The sequence below is a fragment of the Durio zibethinus genome, chromosome 12 (assembly GCF_047325235.1).
Source record: "Durio zibethinus cultivar Kanyao isolate XHJ-2024 chromosome 12, ASM4732523v1, whole genome shotgun sequence".
Taxonomy (NCBI): Eukaryota; Viridiplantae; Streptophyta; class Magnoliopsida; order Malvales; family Malvaceae; genus Durio; species Durio zibethinus.
In genome coordinates this window covers 3,509,059-3,525,173 of record NC_143173.1, presented here as the reverse complement: position 1 = coordinate 3,525,173, position 16,115 = coordinate 3,509,059, and the positions used below count along the sequence as shown (strand labels likewise).

Genomic DNA, 16,115 nt, shown 5'->3' with positions numbered 1-16,115 from the left:
GGTTTCATTTGGTTTCTGGTTCTGTCTATATATAGAAAAGTTCAGACAGACTTCGAAGTCTGCCTGCAGATTCCTATGAAACTTCTTTCTTCTTGCTAACATAAAATACCTCACACGGTGCTGACGAGAAACTTCTTTCTTCTTGCTAACATAAAGTACCTCACACGGTGCTGACGACAAAGGGTGCAAGTAGATTGATCTGTTTTATACATGCTGCATTTCATTTAATGCCACCAGAGTTGTCTTATTCTTATATCCTTTATGACTAGTGGGAAATTTATCTGTAGAAAACTCATTGTTTTCAAAGTTTAGGCGTGTGAGTATGGTGGGGTAAAGGGACTGGCCTTGCTAAATGTAAATTAAAGCAACTACGGCTTTGTAAAATGTAAGACATTGCATAATTCTACAAGCGTTGAATGCATCAGATAATTCCAGGAAAATATCTAAAGAGACATGCTGGGAAACCAAAGATAATTTCAAAGTCTTGCAATGCAGAGCAAAATTAACACGAAGCGCGTTCGCTGACCTTGGTGTAGTTGATCAGTTGAGTAAAGGGACTAGCCTTGTTAAATGTAAACTAAAAAATGAAATTGCATAATTCTATAAGAGTTTAATGCTTCAGATAATTCAAGGAAAATATCTGAAGAGATGTGGTGGGAAACCAAAGATAATTTCAAAGTCTTGCATTGCAATCTATAGAAAAATGAATTTGATAATAATTGCTGGCTTCCTGAACTTTTCCAACCAATGGTCCTCTATGCACATCATTTCAATTTTTGCAGAGAACTGTCCTTTCCTTTTCTCTTTCTATAATTTAATGCATCGTTCTGTCTTTAGTTGGATTTTTCCCTCTATTTTCCTTGACTTCATCGACTTTTGAACAGTGCATGGAAAATGATTGACAACCAAGTATATAATTCATTTTATGGCACCTACTTGTCACGCTCAACTCCCCAAGATTTAAGAAGTAACAATATCGTACACTCATAAGATAAATTTTCTAAGCATCCAAGATAATAAAATATTAAATTAGATTAAAATATCTAATAATCTCTAAAATAATATTTTAAAAAAATTTTAAGTCTATAAAATTATATCATTTACAAGTTAGTCAAATAAATTAAAATTCTTACTAATAAATCTTGTAAATTTAATAATAAAATACTCACTCGAAAGTTATACCAAATTACAAATAAATGTTAATCTTGTTAATTCAAATAGTTGTCAAGATTAAACCTTCTAAAATATCAATATCGAATTTGAAAAAGTAAAAAAAATTAAAAGAATGAGTATAATGACTCAACAAGTAATCGACATCCCTTCAGTTGAATTAAGCATGTCACAAAATATTTAAGCCAAAACATTAACTACATGATTCAAAAATATTTTGGGTAATATTGCATTCACAAACATATTCTCAAAACTAGATTCTCAAATCACAAAACAGAATCAAATATTATAAAATTACAAATTTATTTAGTTTCTCGTAATATATTATGATCACACTTAACCCTTGTGGCATAAGTCAAAATCAAAATTACCCCTCTAGTGCAATGGGAAGAAATATATCATAAGCAATTAAATCGTTGCACTGACAATCGTAATTAACTCGTTAGTGCAATGGGACAGAATAAAAATCACACTAACCTTTTTAGTGCAATGGGATAAAAGCATATCACCGATGGCAAGGTGAACAAAAATCATTATTCTCAACCGGTAACACAGTTTGAAACTGGAATTCCTATTGGTAGGGTCAGAACATAATCATACTAGGAGACAAAAATCACAATATATTTTCAAATTACCCAACATATACAAATTTAGTATTTATAAATTTTCTCAAAACATAATCCACACAAAGTAAATTCCACAATCATTCCAAAGTGAAATTTCATATTCCGACAAATGATGGATATATAAATATATTATTATGAAATCATATTCGAAAATCAAAATAAAATCAAAATAATATCAAACCATATTTCAAACTCATAATAAAGAAATTATATATACATTTTTCATGCTCAACCCGATTTACAAAACAAATAGATTAAACAATATATATTATATATTCAACTTTAGATATATTGAGATTGACGTTTAGGGACATAAAAATCAAAGGGATATCAAGTTACTTACCTAATGCGCTAAACCAAAACTTAAACAGCAAATCACTTAATTCTTTTAGTATCCTATAATTTAATAAATATTCAAAAATCAGAATTTATCCCAAAAACATAAATTTAATAAGACAAACCTTCCGCAGGTCATTCTAAGTAAAATGGGTTGTGTGGCAACCTTTTTGATAATTCGAAACTAATTGAAAGTATTTTTTTAAGCATATAAAACAAATTTTCTTTTAATATAGCAAAATGCAAAAAATTAAGTATAAATATGAAATTAAGAATTAAAACATAAAAATTAGTAGCAATATAGCTTTTTACAAAATTTTAATTTTTAATACTTAATAGTAATCATTATTTTTTTGTAAATCTGAATATAACTTAATAACCATTTAATATTATTAATAATATGAAATTAACACAATACAAATATATTAAAATAAGTAAAAACTTTTTAAAAATAATATAACTAAAACTCATGTAATTTATAACTAAGTAAATCAAATAGTGGCTGAAAACAATTTTTAAAATAATTAAAAATAAGAATTTCTAAATTCTAAAATTTTCACATTATGTGATCATTTGGTTTACTTTGAGTTACAAAATCTCGAACATCATATAGTTATTAGTGACAAAAGAAAGCATGAATTTAAACTAAGAATGTAATACTACAACATAAAATTTTGTTTCGACAAAAATGATTTCCAGAAACTTAAGTTTTAAATATCAAAACTTGACAAATTATTACAAACAGCTTAAATTTTTTTGGTTTTTAATTCAAAAAGCCTACTTTGGGGCTTTAACTCTTTTAGCTTATAAATCATTTGAACAAACCAATTGTACCACTAGAAAGTTCACATTTCGAACTATCAAAAAAACTTAAAGTTTGACCAAATCGGTTACTGGAGTAGAAAGTTCTTGTGGCTCAAAATTAGGCATTTGTAATTGTCAGACACCTAAAAATCAAAAACTTGAAATATTAAATTCTCCTAAATGAAGTACCACACATACCATTAGAAATGTCTCTTTCTTTCTATTGGTACTCAAAATTTTGCCAAAAAGTTATTGGAATGTTGCCTAAAGTTTAAAATATTAAAAATTTTAATCTAATATTTGGGTTTTTCTCATAAAGACGAAAATTAAACAGTTTAAAAAGTAAGTTTTACCTCCAAATCTTCAAATGCATAATTAAATTCTTAATTTCAACCATTCTCTTTTTTTTTAGCGCTATGTTTGGATAGATATTAATATTTGAGTTTTTCTTATAAAGACGAAAATTAAACAGTTTAAAAAATAAGTTTTACCTCCAAATCTTCAAATGCATAATTAAATTCTTAATTTCAGCCATTCTTTTCTTTTTTTAGCGCTATGTTTGGATAGATATTAATAAAGGAAAAAAATGAAAGGCAAAAAAAAGGAAAAAAAAATTTTAAAAGAAAAGAAAATGTACATATGTCATGAGTCGAAACTCAAGTTTTAGGCTCACGTGGCTCTAAAACATGGGGATTCATGGCTCCTTCTTAGGATCATGACATCCTCTCTCACTCTAACAAAAGTCCATCGTCCTTGGTGGCACATCGTTAGTATCTCAGAGTTAGCTCTGATACCACTTATCATTGGTCAAAAGTCAAGCTTTAAGCTTACACATTTTCAGAACACAGGGATGGCCTCTTTTATGTCTCAGATTAGCCTAAATGTCACAATTCATACTAACTTATGAGGTATTATCCGCTTTAACCTATTGGATCTCACGATTTTGTTTCTCAAAAGACGCCTCACAAGTTGAAAATGATGCGAACATTTATATCCCATGACTAACTATAGTTGTGATACCCCATCCCAAATAATAATTGGGCTAGACTAATACCAAAGCCTATCAATTTATTAAGAGATTAATTAGTAAAAGAAAAATGGTTGAGTTATTAAATGAAGGAAAACCCGACTATCGAAAACCAAAAAAGAAATGAGAGTTCTTCTTTCTCATCTTCTTTCAGGTTAGAGAATATGAAAAATCAAGTTGACGATTCAAAATCAGAGGTTACAATCAAGTTAATCCCTTAAAGGTAAGTAAATGTCCTTTTTTTATTTAAAAAAAATATCAAGTTGATTGCTATTATTTGGAGTTGAAGTTTTGAAAGCAAAACAAAAAAAAATTATGAAATCTTTCTTTAATCTTCGTGATCTATTTGGATAAATTATTGAGATTTGTTTATTTTATATTCTTAAGATTTATTGATGATTATTGAATGGAGTTTAAAAGCTGAAAATGAGTGTTTAATTTTTTTAAAGATTGAAGAAAAAATTTTATTTTTTGGATAAAATGCTATGATTTGTAATAATGAATTAAAATAGAATTTTGTATTTGGATATATAAAGATGTATCATCAGGTAGATTAAAGATATGAATTTTACTTGGTAGATTATTTTATTGAAGAATTTTAAAATGGTTAAGAAATAAGACTTTGTATTACTTTGGGGTTTACTTCAAGGTAATATGGTTGTGTTGCGTCTTGATCTCGAGACGTGACAAAAAATGATATCAAAGCTTAAGTTACGATCTTGAGAGAATTTTAAAAGTTAGATTATGATGTGATTTTCTTTAAAAGCCTTAGTTATGTTTCTTGGAGATTTTCTAAGAATTCAAGTCATGATCTTTAAACTTTGTGAGATATTAAAAAGCTTATATTATGATTTTGAAGATTTTTTAAGAAGTATAATTATGATATTTAGAGATTCCTAAGAAGTTAAACTATGATAATTAGATTAACGTGAGTTTCAAAGAATGTAGCTTATGATCTTTTGATTGAAAGAGATATTCTATGAGTATGGTTATAATCTATATATTATGTGGAGATTTTTAAGAATTTAGATGATGACCTCTGGATAACGTGATAATTTTTCAAGGAAATAACTTTGATCCATATACTATAGTAGTGAGTATAAGAAAATGATTCGATGAATTTTTGGAGTAGTTAAAGTTTCAATGAATATTGAGGAATCAATGGTTCAATGAATTCATGGAGTAATTATTTTAGTTGATATTTACATGTTGCTTTTGGATCTTGCAGTTAAGAAAAAGTATAATTACTTTGATATAGTGCAATTTTATGAGTTGAAGAGATTTTCGATGCGACTTATAATGAGATATATTTTATGACTTAAAAGATTATTTAGGATAACGATTTAATCATTGGAGATCCTATGGGTTTGAGAAAAGACTTTCGACTTAATGAGGTTTCGAAATTATTTGATAAGTGTTAAGTGAATCCTTGATGATGAATTAAAATTGGAACAAGAGTGTTCATTGTTGAAATTAAAAGTATAGAATATTGGAGTTGGAATGAAATGATATGTTGAAATTTTGAAGTAATTATTTATGGATTATAATGTTTGAGAATTTGTTTTGATGGATTTAGTCCGAAATGTTATAATTGTGATAAATAGTTTAATATTCATAAAGGAGGATATTCACTTGATTTGGTTTTACATTTTTTTTATTGAGAAAGTATTTAAGATTTGATCATGCAAGTTGGACATTTGTATAGTTAATTTGAAGTTTGATTATTAAATTCCTATTTATGGTGTACTAATTTTTTTTCAATAGCTAAAGTGATTAATTTGTGGTTATAGTTTCTAATTGAAGTATACTATTGGATTCCTTCAAATTTTAGATTTATGGAGAACATTGCTTATTGTGGTACAAAGATGTGTACTTAGCAAGGAATTAAATTTATGGATAAAAATTAAAATTGTAGTTATCCAAATGATTTAGTAAAAAAGTTGGTTTTAAAAGAGTAATCGATTTATAGAAAAATATACATGTTTTGGTTAAGAATGATTGTTTAAAATCTTACAAGTGCAAATGATTGTTTGAATTTCACAAGGGCAAAAGATTGGTTGAAATCTTACAAGTGATGATTTTGTGTACTTGGTGATGCTGAGCATGTATTCAATTTTAGAGAAGTTTGAAAAAACTTCTGAAATAATGTGATGCATTTGGCTATTGTTCATAATTATACTTTTGGTGTGAATTCAAGTATTTGGAGTTTTTATTGTTTAAATTCTATAAGAGAATTTTATTTATGGATTATGATGCATAGGTTTTGACTATGACTTGGAGATGATAGCAATAAATTTGGTAAAAAGAAAATTTTAGACATTATGATGTTTGTGGGGATTACGAATAATCAATTATTATATGATAATTGGTCTATTAAATTAGAAAGAATAATATTCGTAATTAAAGACAACTTTGATAATTAGAGATTTATGTTTGAATTTACATGGTGTAAATTTATAGATATGATTTGTTGCATTGATTTCGTATGTTTTATAATGATTAATTGGTAGAAATTTTCATATTGTCAATGAAGAAGAAAAGAAAATTAAAGTACTATATGATATCTTTTTGGTGACAAAATGATTTGTTGATATTATTATTCAAGATTGTTATGGTTATGAACACATTGTGTGAAGCAGATTACAAGGAATTTTGTGGACACATGCTTTTCTTGTTACAAAGTAATGTTATAAAAGTTAATTTGTTTGAATTTTATTGGAAGAAAATATCATAGTGCACAGTGGAAGCCTGATTTGATTTAAGTTCTAAATTGTTATGTTATTTTTAGTTGAGAAAGTAATGAATCTTTAATAAATAAGGACTAACATATTTTGGGATAAGTATAGTTTGTGTTCCTTCTAGTTTTAGAGCTTTATCATTCATAGACATTCTTTTAAGCAGTGCTTATCTTGAGACTTGAAGAGAAAAAAAAAAACTTTATATAGCAATAGTCATAAGATAAACATTCAATGGTTCATTTTGAGATTTGTATGGAAGTAGATCTAAATCTCAAATTTATTGGGATAAAAATGAGTAAGAAGAAACTTTTGTTTCTTGAATTTATGAAACAAATAGTTGATAAATTTTGGTTGATTAAACAATGGTTTAAAGTAAGCAAAAGAATTATATCAAAATTTGGAGATATGATTTATAGCTTTAAGTGGTTAATCATTTATACTCGTTACAAGGATTATAAAGTAAGAAAGGTTAAGTTTGCATTATAAAGACATTTGAAGTTCTTGAAAAAGAAAAAAAAGTTCAAAATAAAGAATACCATCACCTCTGATGTCTAGTGTACATGATGAATCTATGTTAAGAGAATATCTTAATAGAAGCTATGTGATTGGATATGAGTATTTAGAAATTCAAGATGATATGAGTTTTAACATATTGAAAATATCTTTTCCAAATGGTTAATTGGAAAGAACAAGTTTTGAGGCAAAATGATTATTTTGTTAAAGTTTAATGAAACAATCATACAGTAAGAGATGTGATTACAGAAATGAAGGAATAAGATATAAATGTAAATCAAGTTTCAAGGATGAAACTTTTTATAAGGAGGGGAGAATGTGATACCCCAGCCCAAATAATAATTGGGCTAGACTAATACCCAAGCTCATAGTTTATTAAGAGACTAATTAGTAAAAGAAAAATGGCTGAGTTATTAAATGAAAGAAAACCTGGCTATCGAGAACCAGAAAAGAAATAAGAGTTCTTTTTTCTCATCTTTCTTAGGGTTAGCGAATATGAAAAATCAAGTTGGCGATTCAAAATCAAATGCTATAATCAAGTTAATCCCTTAAAGGTGAGTATATGCCCTCTTTTTATTTAAAAAAAAATATCAAGTTGATTGCTATTATTTGGAGTTGAAGTTTTGAGAGCAAAACAAAAAAAAATTATAAAATCTTTCATTAATCTTCATGATCTATTTGGGTAAATTATTGAGATTTGTTTATTTTATGTTCTTAAGATTTATTGATGATTATTGAACGGAGTTTAAAGGCTGAAAGTGAGGATTTGGTTTTTTTAAAGATTGAAGAAAAAATTTTGTTTTTAGATGAGATGCTATCATCTGTAATAATAAATTAAAATAGAATTTTGTATTAATGGATAGATTATTGCTATGATTATGATTTATCATTAGAAAGCATGTTGAATCTACTTTCTAATGAAATAAACGGAAGTTGAATCGGAGTTTCTATAAAGAGTTGTCTAATTTTTACTTAAAGATATGCAGGCTGTAAGGCAGCAGCATCAGGGTTGAATTACGAAAATTATCTTAATTTTTATACAAGGAATTACAGATTAAGTCATTTAGAAAGCTTATTGAGTCTACTTTTCAACAAAACAAGCAGAATTGAATTTGGAGTTTCTTATGAATAAATACATAATTTTTATGAGAAGGTATACAGCCTGTTTGGTAGCAGCATCTGACGTGGATTGCAAAAAATTTTATAATTAATCTACAAGAAATTACGATGTGGGCCATATATGGTTAGAAAGCTTATCAAGTCTAGTTTCTAATACATTGAAGAGATCTTAATTCTGGTTTGGATATATTGAGATATGACTGTTTTAACAAAAAGAGGTCAGGTTGCCAGTATTAATTAGTTGAGTTAACTTTTGTGTAACTTAGTTGATTTTTGTATAAATAGTCTAAAAAAAGGTTGATTAAATTTTTATGTGTTGAAATAATCTTGAATAGGCTATTAATTATTTTGAGAGAAAAACTAAGCGATGAAATCGAAAGGAGATAAGTAGAATCTCACACATTTTGTTTGTTTTCGAATCTATATATATATATATATATATATATGTTTCTAAATGAACAAATATTTTATTTCATTATTTTCGATGTATGAAGATAAGATCAAACATATGATTATTTTGCATTTCTCTATATAAATGATGGATCATGTTTACAAATGAAATAAGAAAATGATTTATATTTAAAGAACAATTTTATGATAACTACGTTTTTACATCCCTAGGAAGTGAGATCATCAACATTAGAACTAGTTCCACAACCCTGGCTAACAGGTAATAGTAGTTAGCGTAAGATCTTCACTAGCGGGTTATAATAGTTAGCAATGATCATGAGGATGAAATTATCGATACGGCTAATGTCACAGGTTATAGTAGTGACCGTACCTAACGATAAATGAATGATAATGATGATTTATGATGATTTTAAATATTGATCCATGATTTGTGTGAAATATGTATTTGATTATGTTTTGTGATTTATAATTGATGAATTGACATGTTTTGATATTAATTTATGAATTTATGAAATGTTTGACAGAACGATGATCTTGAAATATTTTGACATTATGATTTGATGATTATTTTGAATACTCTATATGATACGTATAAAAACGATGTTTGATCTGGTAAGATGTGTGAGCCTATACTTACTAAGCTATTGTTTGCTTATTCTCCTTTTACTTTTTCTTTACAGATGAGTAAGTGATAAGTTTGGTTAGTCTTGTGAGAAGCTAGAAGATGAAATGAGAAAGATTACTTAGTCGTAGGAGAAAATATTGGCCAATAAGATCTTATAAGACGGTTTTGTATTTTATATGGTTTGTATTTGGATATATAAAGATGTATCATCAGTTGGATTAAATATATGGATTTTACTTGGTGATTGTTTTATTGAAGAATTTTAAAATGGTTAAGAAAGAAGGCTTCGTATTACTTTAAGATTTACTTCAAGGTAATATGACCGTGTTGCGTGTTGACCTTGGGGCATGATAATAGTACAAAGTCGATGTGGGATTTATGGCTCCTCCGTAGGACCGTGACACATGTACCTCTTATTTAGATAGTTAAATTTAATAAAGAAAAAAAAAGAAAGAAATTTTAATAATTATTGTTTGGATAAATAGTGAAAAAGAAAGCAAATAATTCATTATAATATTTTTTTCTAATTAAAACTTTTTTTTAATAAAGTAACATATAATATACAAATATATCTTTATACAACCTAACTTGTATAAATAAATCTTTCTGAACAAAATTGAACATGTTTAATACGTTAAAATGTATTAGCTAATTATTAATTTACTCTTAATTTTGTGTTTAATTCAACTTTTTAATTTATTTTGACAATAATTTAGCTTGTTTTGTTGTTAAGACTTGAAAAATTATAAAATATTTATGAACTGTGATGTTATATAAAAGACTCATAAAAGAAAATTATTTTTGTAAAAGATATCAGTTATATAATCAAATTTAATGTTATAATAAAAATATGGATATAATAGTTTTTTCTTAAAAATAAAATTTTTTTAACTTTCCTTCCCTTAATTTTTTCTCCAAATTGAGCTATTAAAAAAGTGAGTATTACAAGCAAATCAAATGTTATTGGTTTCCAATTCTTTCATTTCCTTTAAATTAAAAGTTTATCCAAATAAAAGAAATATTTTTTTGTTTTCATTATGTTCCTTTATTTTACTTTCCTTTCTTTCCCCTCCCCTAAATCCAAACATAGTGTAGAGTTTTTTTTTTTTTTTTCTAGTTTTCGTATTACTTTTCCTTTCAGAGAAACTATAAAAGGAAAAGTAGCAAAGTTTTTTTTTTTAATTTTTTTAACATATGGACTGGGTCAACTAATTAGGATATAAAATTAGGTTTGGGTATTATAGTTGTTAGGAAGTCTCATTCACCTTCCAATCCATGCAATCTAGAAGGAGATAAAACTATATCTTACACGCAAAGCAATGTAATTGATGGAGGCTAACACTATGGTTAGATTGAAAGGGGGAGAAGGAAAATTAAGGAAAATAAAAGGAAGTAATGGAAAAAAAAAAGTCTTCATTTGTTTAGATAAACTTTTAATTTAAAAGGAAAGAAAGAGATGAAAATCTAATAACCTTTAGTTTTCCTTGTAATCTTCACTTTTTCAATATCTCAATTTGAGAGAAAAGTTCAAAAAAGAAAATTTGAAAAAAATTTATTTTTATAAAAAGATTATTATATCCATATTTTTATTATGATATTAGATTTGATTATATAATTGACACTTCCTATAAAAATAATTTTTTTATAAGTATTTTATATAATATCACTGTTTATAAATATTTTATAATTTTTTAAGTTTTAATAACAAAATAAGTCAAATTATTGTCAGAATAAATTAAAAGTCTAAATTAAATACAAAATTAAGAGTAAATTAATAACTACTTAATATATTTTATCATATTAAATATACTCAATTTTGTTTAAAAAAATTTGTTTATACAAATAAGGTAGTATAAAGATATATTTGTATATATTACTTTATAAAAAAATTATAATTAAAAAATTTTAATAATAAATTTTTTTTCTTTTTTATTATTTATTCAAATAATAATTATTAAAATTTTTTTATTAATTTTAACTATCTAAACAAGAAATACATATAATTTTTTCTTTCTTTTAAAAAACCTTTGTTTCTTTCTTTTATTAATATCCAAACGTAGCGTAAAGCAAATAGGGCAGCAGGTAATTTATTGACGCTTTCTTATTGTTCTAGTTCCATGGTCCCTCTTTCTCGCGGTCCCCACACGTTTCAGAAATTAATTGCAAACATTATACAAGTGGACTGCAATGGAATTTCTCTCTCGTTTCCCTTTCCTTTACATTGTTCTTCAGGTTTAACTATAAATAGACAAATGGGAAGAAGGTGCCATTAAAGTAAATACAGGAAAAGCGTTAGGAGTCCGGAGATTGTTGGTTTTGTTGGGAACATAAACAATTAACTTGATGAAGAAGAAGGTTGTAACAACAGACAACAAGGAAGTCTTCCTTGAGCATAAGAGAAAGGTTTGTTTCTCTCTCTCTCTCTCTCTCTCTCTCTCGTTCTTATACTTTCGTACATCTAAATGAAGGATGAGTTAGAATATGTGATATTGTACAGAGAAAGATTTTATTATTATATGTTCCAACTCATCATGCAGAAAACCTGGGAAGATGCAAAATCTGGTCACAAATGCTTCATGTTGTATGCAAGGTCACTCTACATCACTTGGGGTGCCCGTGAGCATTGGATTTGGAACAGTTTTAAAGATACAAGGTGAGATTCTGGGGATATTTTTCATGGAAATTCTTTGTTTTGTCAATTGCTGTTTTCTCATGATTGTAAAATATTGTAAGTTATATCTTCATTTGCAGTGATGAAAACATCGAAGTAGCCAAACTAAGCCACGTATGTTGGCTGGATGTGAGAGGAAAATTCAAAATATCAGACCTTTCCCCTGGAACTTTATACGAAGTTGTTTATGAAATCAAGTTGACAAAATCTGCATTTGGTTGGGAACCTCCTATCAAGCTGAGACTATCCCTCCCTAACGGCAGAGTCCAAGAAAGGCAAGTCAGCCTTTTGCAGAAGCCTAGAGGGCAATGGATGGAGCTCAATGTCGGCAATTTCTGCACAGAAGAAAACGAAGAAACAGGAGAAGCAAGAGAAGTTTGTTTTGATCTCTATGAACATGGAGGCCATTGGAAAAACGGACTTGTTATCGGGGGTGCTATTTTAAGGCCTAAAAGCTAAAATCATTACTTGAATAACAAACTAGTTTTAACTCCTTTTCACACTTTTGTATTCATGCTTGTTACAGCTGTTATGTCTTTGTTTTATGGGATGATTTTTTTCGACTGAATTACATTGTGGGAGCTTTCACAGACCTAAAATGCCACTCATTCATCTGATTCTATACCAAAAATCTTTAAACTAAGGGGTCCTCATGTCAAAACACACGTACATAAAGTATACTAAAAGTTGAATGAGATAAATATTGTATAACAAAATCAAAATGGTTCTATTCAAGTTACAATGCCTTGCTGAAAACTACTAAGTACTTCCAATAGCTGAAGTAACAAGACATAGACACTTGCCACACCTACGGAAGGATATCGGGTGGTCTTCTTTTTTTTTTTTTTCACAAAAAAGGCCATAGCTTGGAGATAAGAAAAGAGTTGCAGGTGTTAGAATTTTAATTTCAAAACTGCTAGATGTCGCCTTAGAGGCAGCTACATAAATCATCTAAATTGAACTTTGGTTTCAAATATCATATGTTTTTGATAATATAGAATTATTATAGGATTTATTTGATTAATTTTACTACTTACTTGATAAATTTTTGCTTGATTATTAGCAATTTAATTCAGTTATCTACCTAATTAATCAGATTGTTTCACGTGTAGGCAATTAATTCAAGTCAAGCAAAGAGCTAAAAAGTGATGCCATGAAGACCTTGCTGTGAAGAGGGGAGTGTTGTGTGTTGCAAACCGTGTATATGAATGATGAAAATGCTAAGTTGCTGCCAAGCTAATTTGAGCTGCATGTAATGAAGAAAGCCATGACCAAGTAAAAGTCAAATGAGCTAAATGAATGGAGGAGAGTGATGGAAACTTCATATACCGTCAAAGTCATGCAAGAAAGAGAGAGACAAGCTTAGCAGCTCCAATGCAAGAAAATGTGCACATGGGTTCCAAAGTCTTTGACATAATAAGTGAGCTCTTCCAAGCAAATGCAAGTGAAAAAAGAAATAAAGAAAGGGAAAGGCAGCTGCTTTACAATTTTTCTTGCTCAAATTTCGGATGAAGAGGACTTGCTCCACCGAAAGTGTTTTGTCAAGATTCGAAGTGTTTGGTCAATTTGGACAGCTCATAAGGCAACTTTTGAAAACTTTACAATGATGACAACTCACCTAAAATTGGAAGCTAATAATACACCTCATTTGACCGGTAAAACAAGCAGCATATGTGGAGGAAGCTAGCTGGAAATTTTAGCTAGTGCAGAACCATAACCTATTTTCCAAAATATTCCTGGGCTCACTTGGCATTTTTGAAGGTTGAGATTGCGTCACTTGAAGCTGGAATCAAATATTGAAAGAGCTCTCACACAGCTAGAAAAAGAGGCCCCCTTCAAACGTCTTTCTCCATGATAGGTTTCCTCTCCATGCATGGTCACTACTTCACAAGACTGTTTGATTTATGAAGTGTGTTTTAAGCTTAGGATTAAACTTGGAGAGAAACCATGCAACTTGGAGGGTGAAAAGCTTAGGCGGCGTGTGATAAGAACTAGGGCCCATTATATATCTATCTATCTATATCTATATCTATATCTATATATATATATATATATATATATATATAGATAGATAGATAGATAATTCATTTAAATTGATTATAAATTAAAATTGTTAATTTTTTTTATTTTATTATTTAATCCTATACAATAGACGTTCAAATCACATTAATATTTATTCGTTTATTATATTCAATAATTATTACTTATAAATTCTTAAAATTAAAAAGTTTATTATAAATTTTAAATTACAATAACGTGAATTTAACAATAGTTAAAATAATTTTTTTAGTTTTCTCAATGAAACTCCATTTCCATTTCCAATCAAGCATCAAATGTGTCTTTCCTTTTTTTTTTTTTTTTTGGGTACAAGAGATTGATGCCTAGAGGATTTAAAGAAAGAGAAATTGTAAGTTTTAAAAATTGAACTTTAATTTCACATGAATCTATCTCTTGGAAAGTTAGGCAAACCATTTGGATTGAGTCCTACAATCCCTTTTCTTTTTAGCTTATTTCAAATTTTCTTCTCTGTATCATTTTTCAGTTTTATTTTTATTTTAGATATCGATGTTGTCATAATTTTTTTCAACAAAAAATCATATTTGATTTGCTTTATGAAAAAATGGCAAAGCACCATAATTTTTAATCTCAAAATTTTATTATATTCTCTTAAAAATACATTTAGTTATTTTGTTTTTGATAAAAATTTTAATAATTGAGTTCTTTGTACATTTTTTTAGTTCAATTTTTAATATCTAAAAAATTAAAGAAAATTTTATTAATCATGATAGAATATGTAATTAGTAATTTTATCTTTAATTGTAAATCTTATTATTGTTAAAAATATAATGTTATCACAATAATATTTTTGTTTTATAATTTAGTAACTCATCATTCTTTATTAGTATATTATTTTCGTTTTGTTAGTAAATATGATAAAATATTTCTTTTGAAAAAATTAAAATAAAATATCTTATATATTATTAATTAACTCTTCTAAAATTAAATATCAAAATCCGTCATTAATAAAAAAAAAAGAAGCCAAAATTGTGGCTGTTCACGGTTTTGGGCTGTATTAGGGGCCTTTTCCACTTGTTTCTTGCTTTAAAAATTCTTTAGGTTGTCTTTTAATCTTTATTACATGATGGGCTTAATTTGGAGGGAAAAAACACCATAATAATAATAATAATAATAATAATAATAAGAACATCAATTGCATTTCATTTTCCAGAATTTGTTCACTTAGTGTTTGTGTGTATTTCTTTTTCATTGGATGCCTTTAGGGAAAGTCATATCTATGTGGCTCCATATTACTTCAACCCATCATTTAATATTTTTGTTAGATTTATTTAGCTTGTTGGCTGCCATGTTAGTTTTCAGTTTCAGCTTTGTAATCAGTCCATTGTGCTTACTGTTTTAGTCTCATTTGTTTGCTAGGTTGCTCTTTTAATTTCAATGATGCCATGTTTAAAATTCACTTGATTCTCCTTTAAAATTCTAAGTTGTTTTCCTTTACTGATATGCTACTTAGTTGCTGCATTAACACTTCTTTCCATCTTATGCAATTCGGTTGGGCCTGTGTCATTCTTTACTATGTGTTCCAATTTTCATGTTTTTGGCTTATTTTATTTTTACCACTCTAAATCTTATTTATTTGCTATTGATGCTATTTACTTTCATGCACTAACTTTTTATTTCAATGTTAATTAATTTCCTTGCACTTTGATTTTTTATTATTTAATTTTTATGTTCCTTTAATTATGTAATCATTTAAATTTTTTTGCAATTTTATTTTTTTAAGCAAATTAAATTTTATGTTATTTAATTTCAGGCTTTTATTTATTTTTAATGCAATTTATTTTTAGGACATTTTAAATTTATTCAATTTAATTTTCATATATTTTAATTTTCTTGCAATTTATCTTTTATGTATTTAGATTTCATGTCCTTTATTTTTACATCATCTTTCATTTTTGATAAATTTAAATATACTTGTACCTACCTCAACATCCCAGCTGAATATCAAAACAACAATGAATCAATCAAGTTTATCAAACAACACATTGGAACACAATCG

The 16,115-nt window shown here is 27.4% G+C and overlaps 1 protein-coding gene across 1 annotated transcript; it reads left to right on the top strand.

Moving 5' to 3' along the window:
- Nucleotides 1-11,562: 11,562 nt before the first annotated feature.
- On the top strand, nucleotides 11,563-12,608 carry LOC111297040 (protein PHLOEM PROTEIN 2-LIKE A1-like). Its single transcript, XM_022891619.2, has 3 exons — nucleotides 11,563-11,772; nucleotides 11,907-12,022; nucleotides 12,121-12,608. Exons 1-3 carry the CDS (start codon nucleotides 11,713-11,715, stop codon nucleotides 12,497-12,499), a joined length of 555 nt encoding a protein of 184 aa, XP_022747354.1. The 5' UTR covers nucleotides 11,563-11,712; the 3' UTR covers nucleotides 12,500-12,608.
- The last annotated feature ends 3,507 nt before the right edge of the window (nucleotides 12,609-16,115 follow it).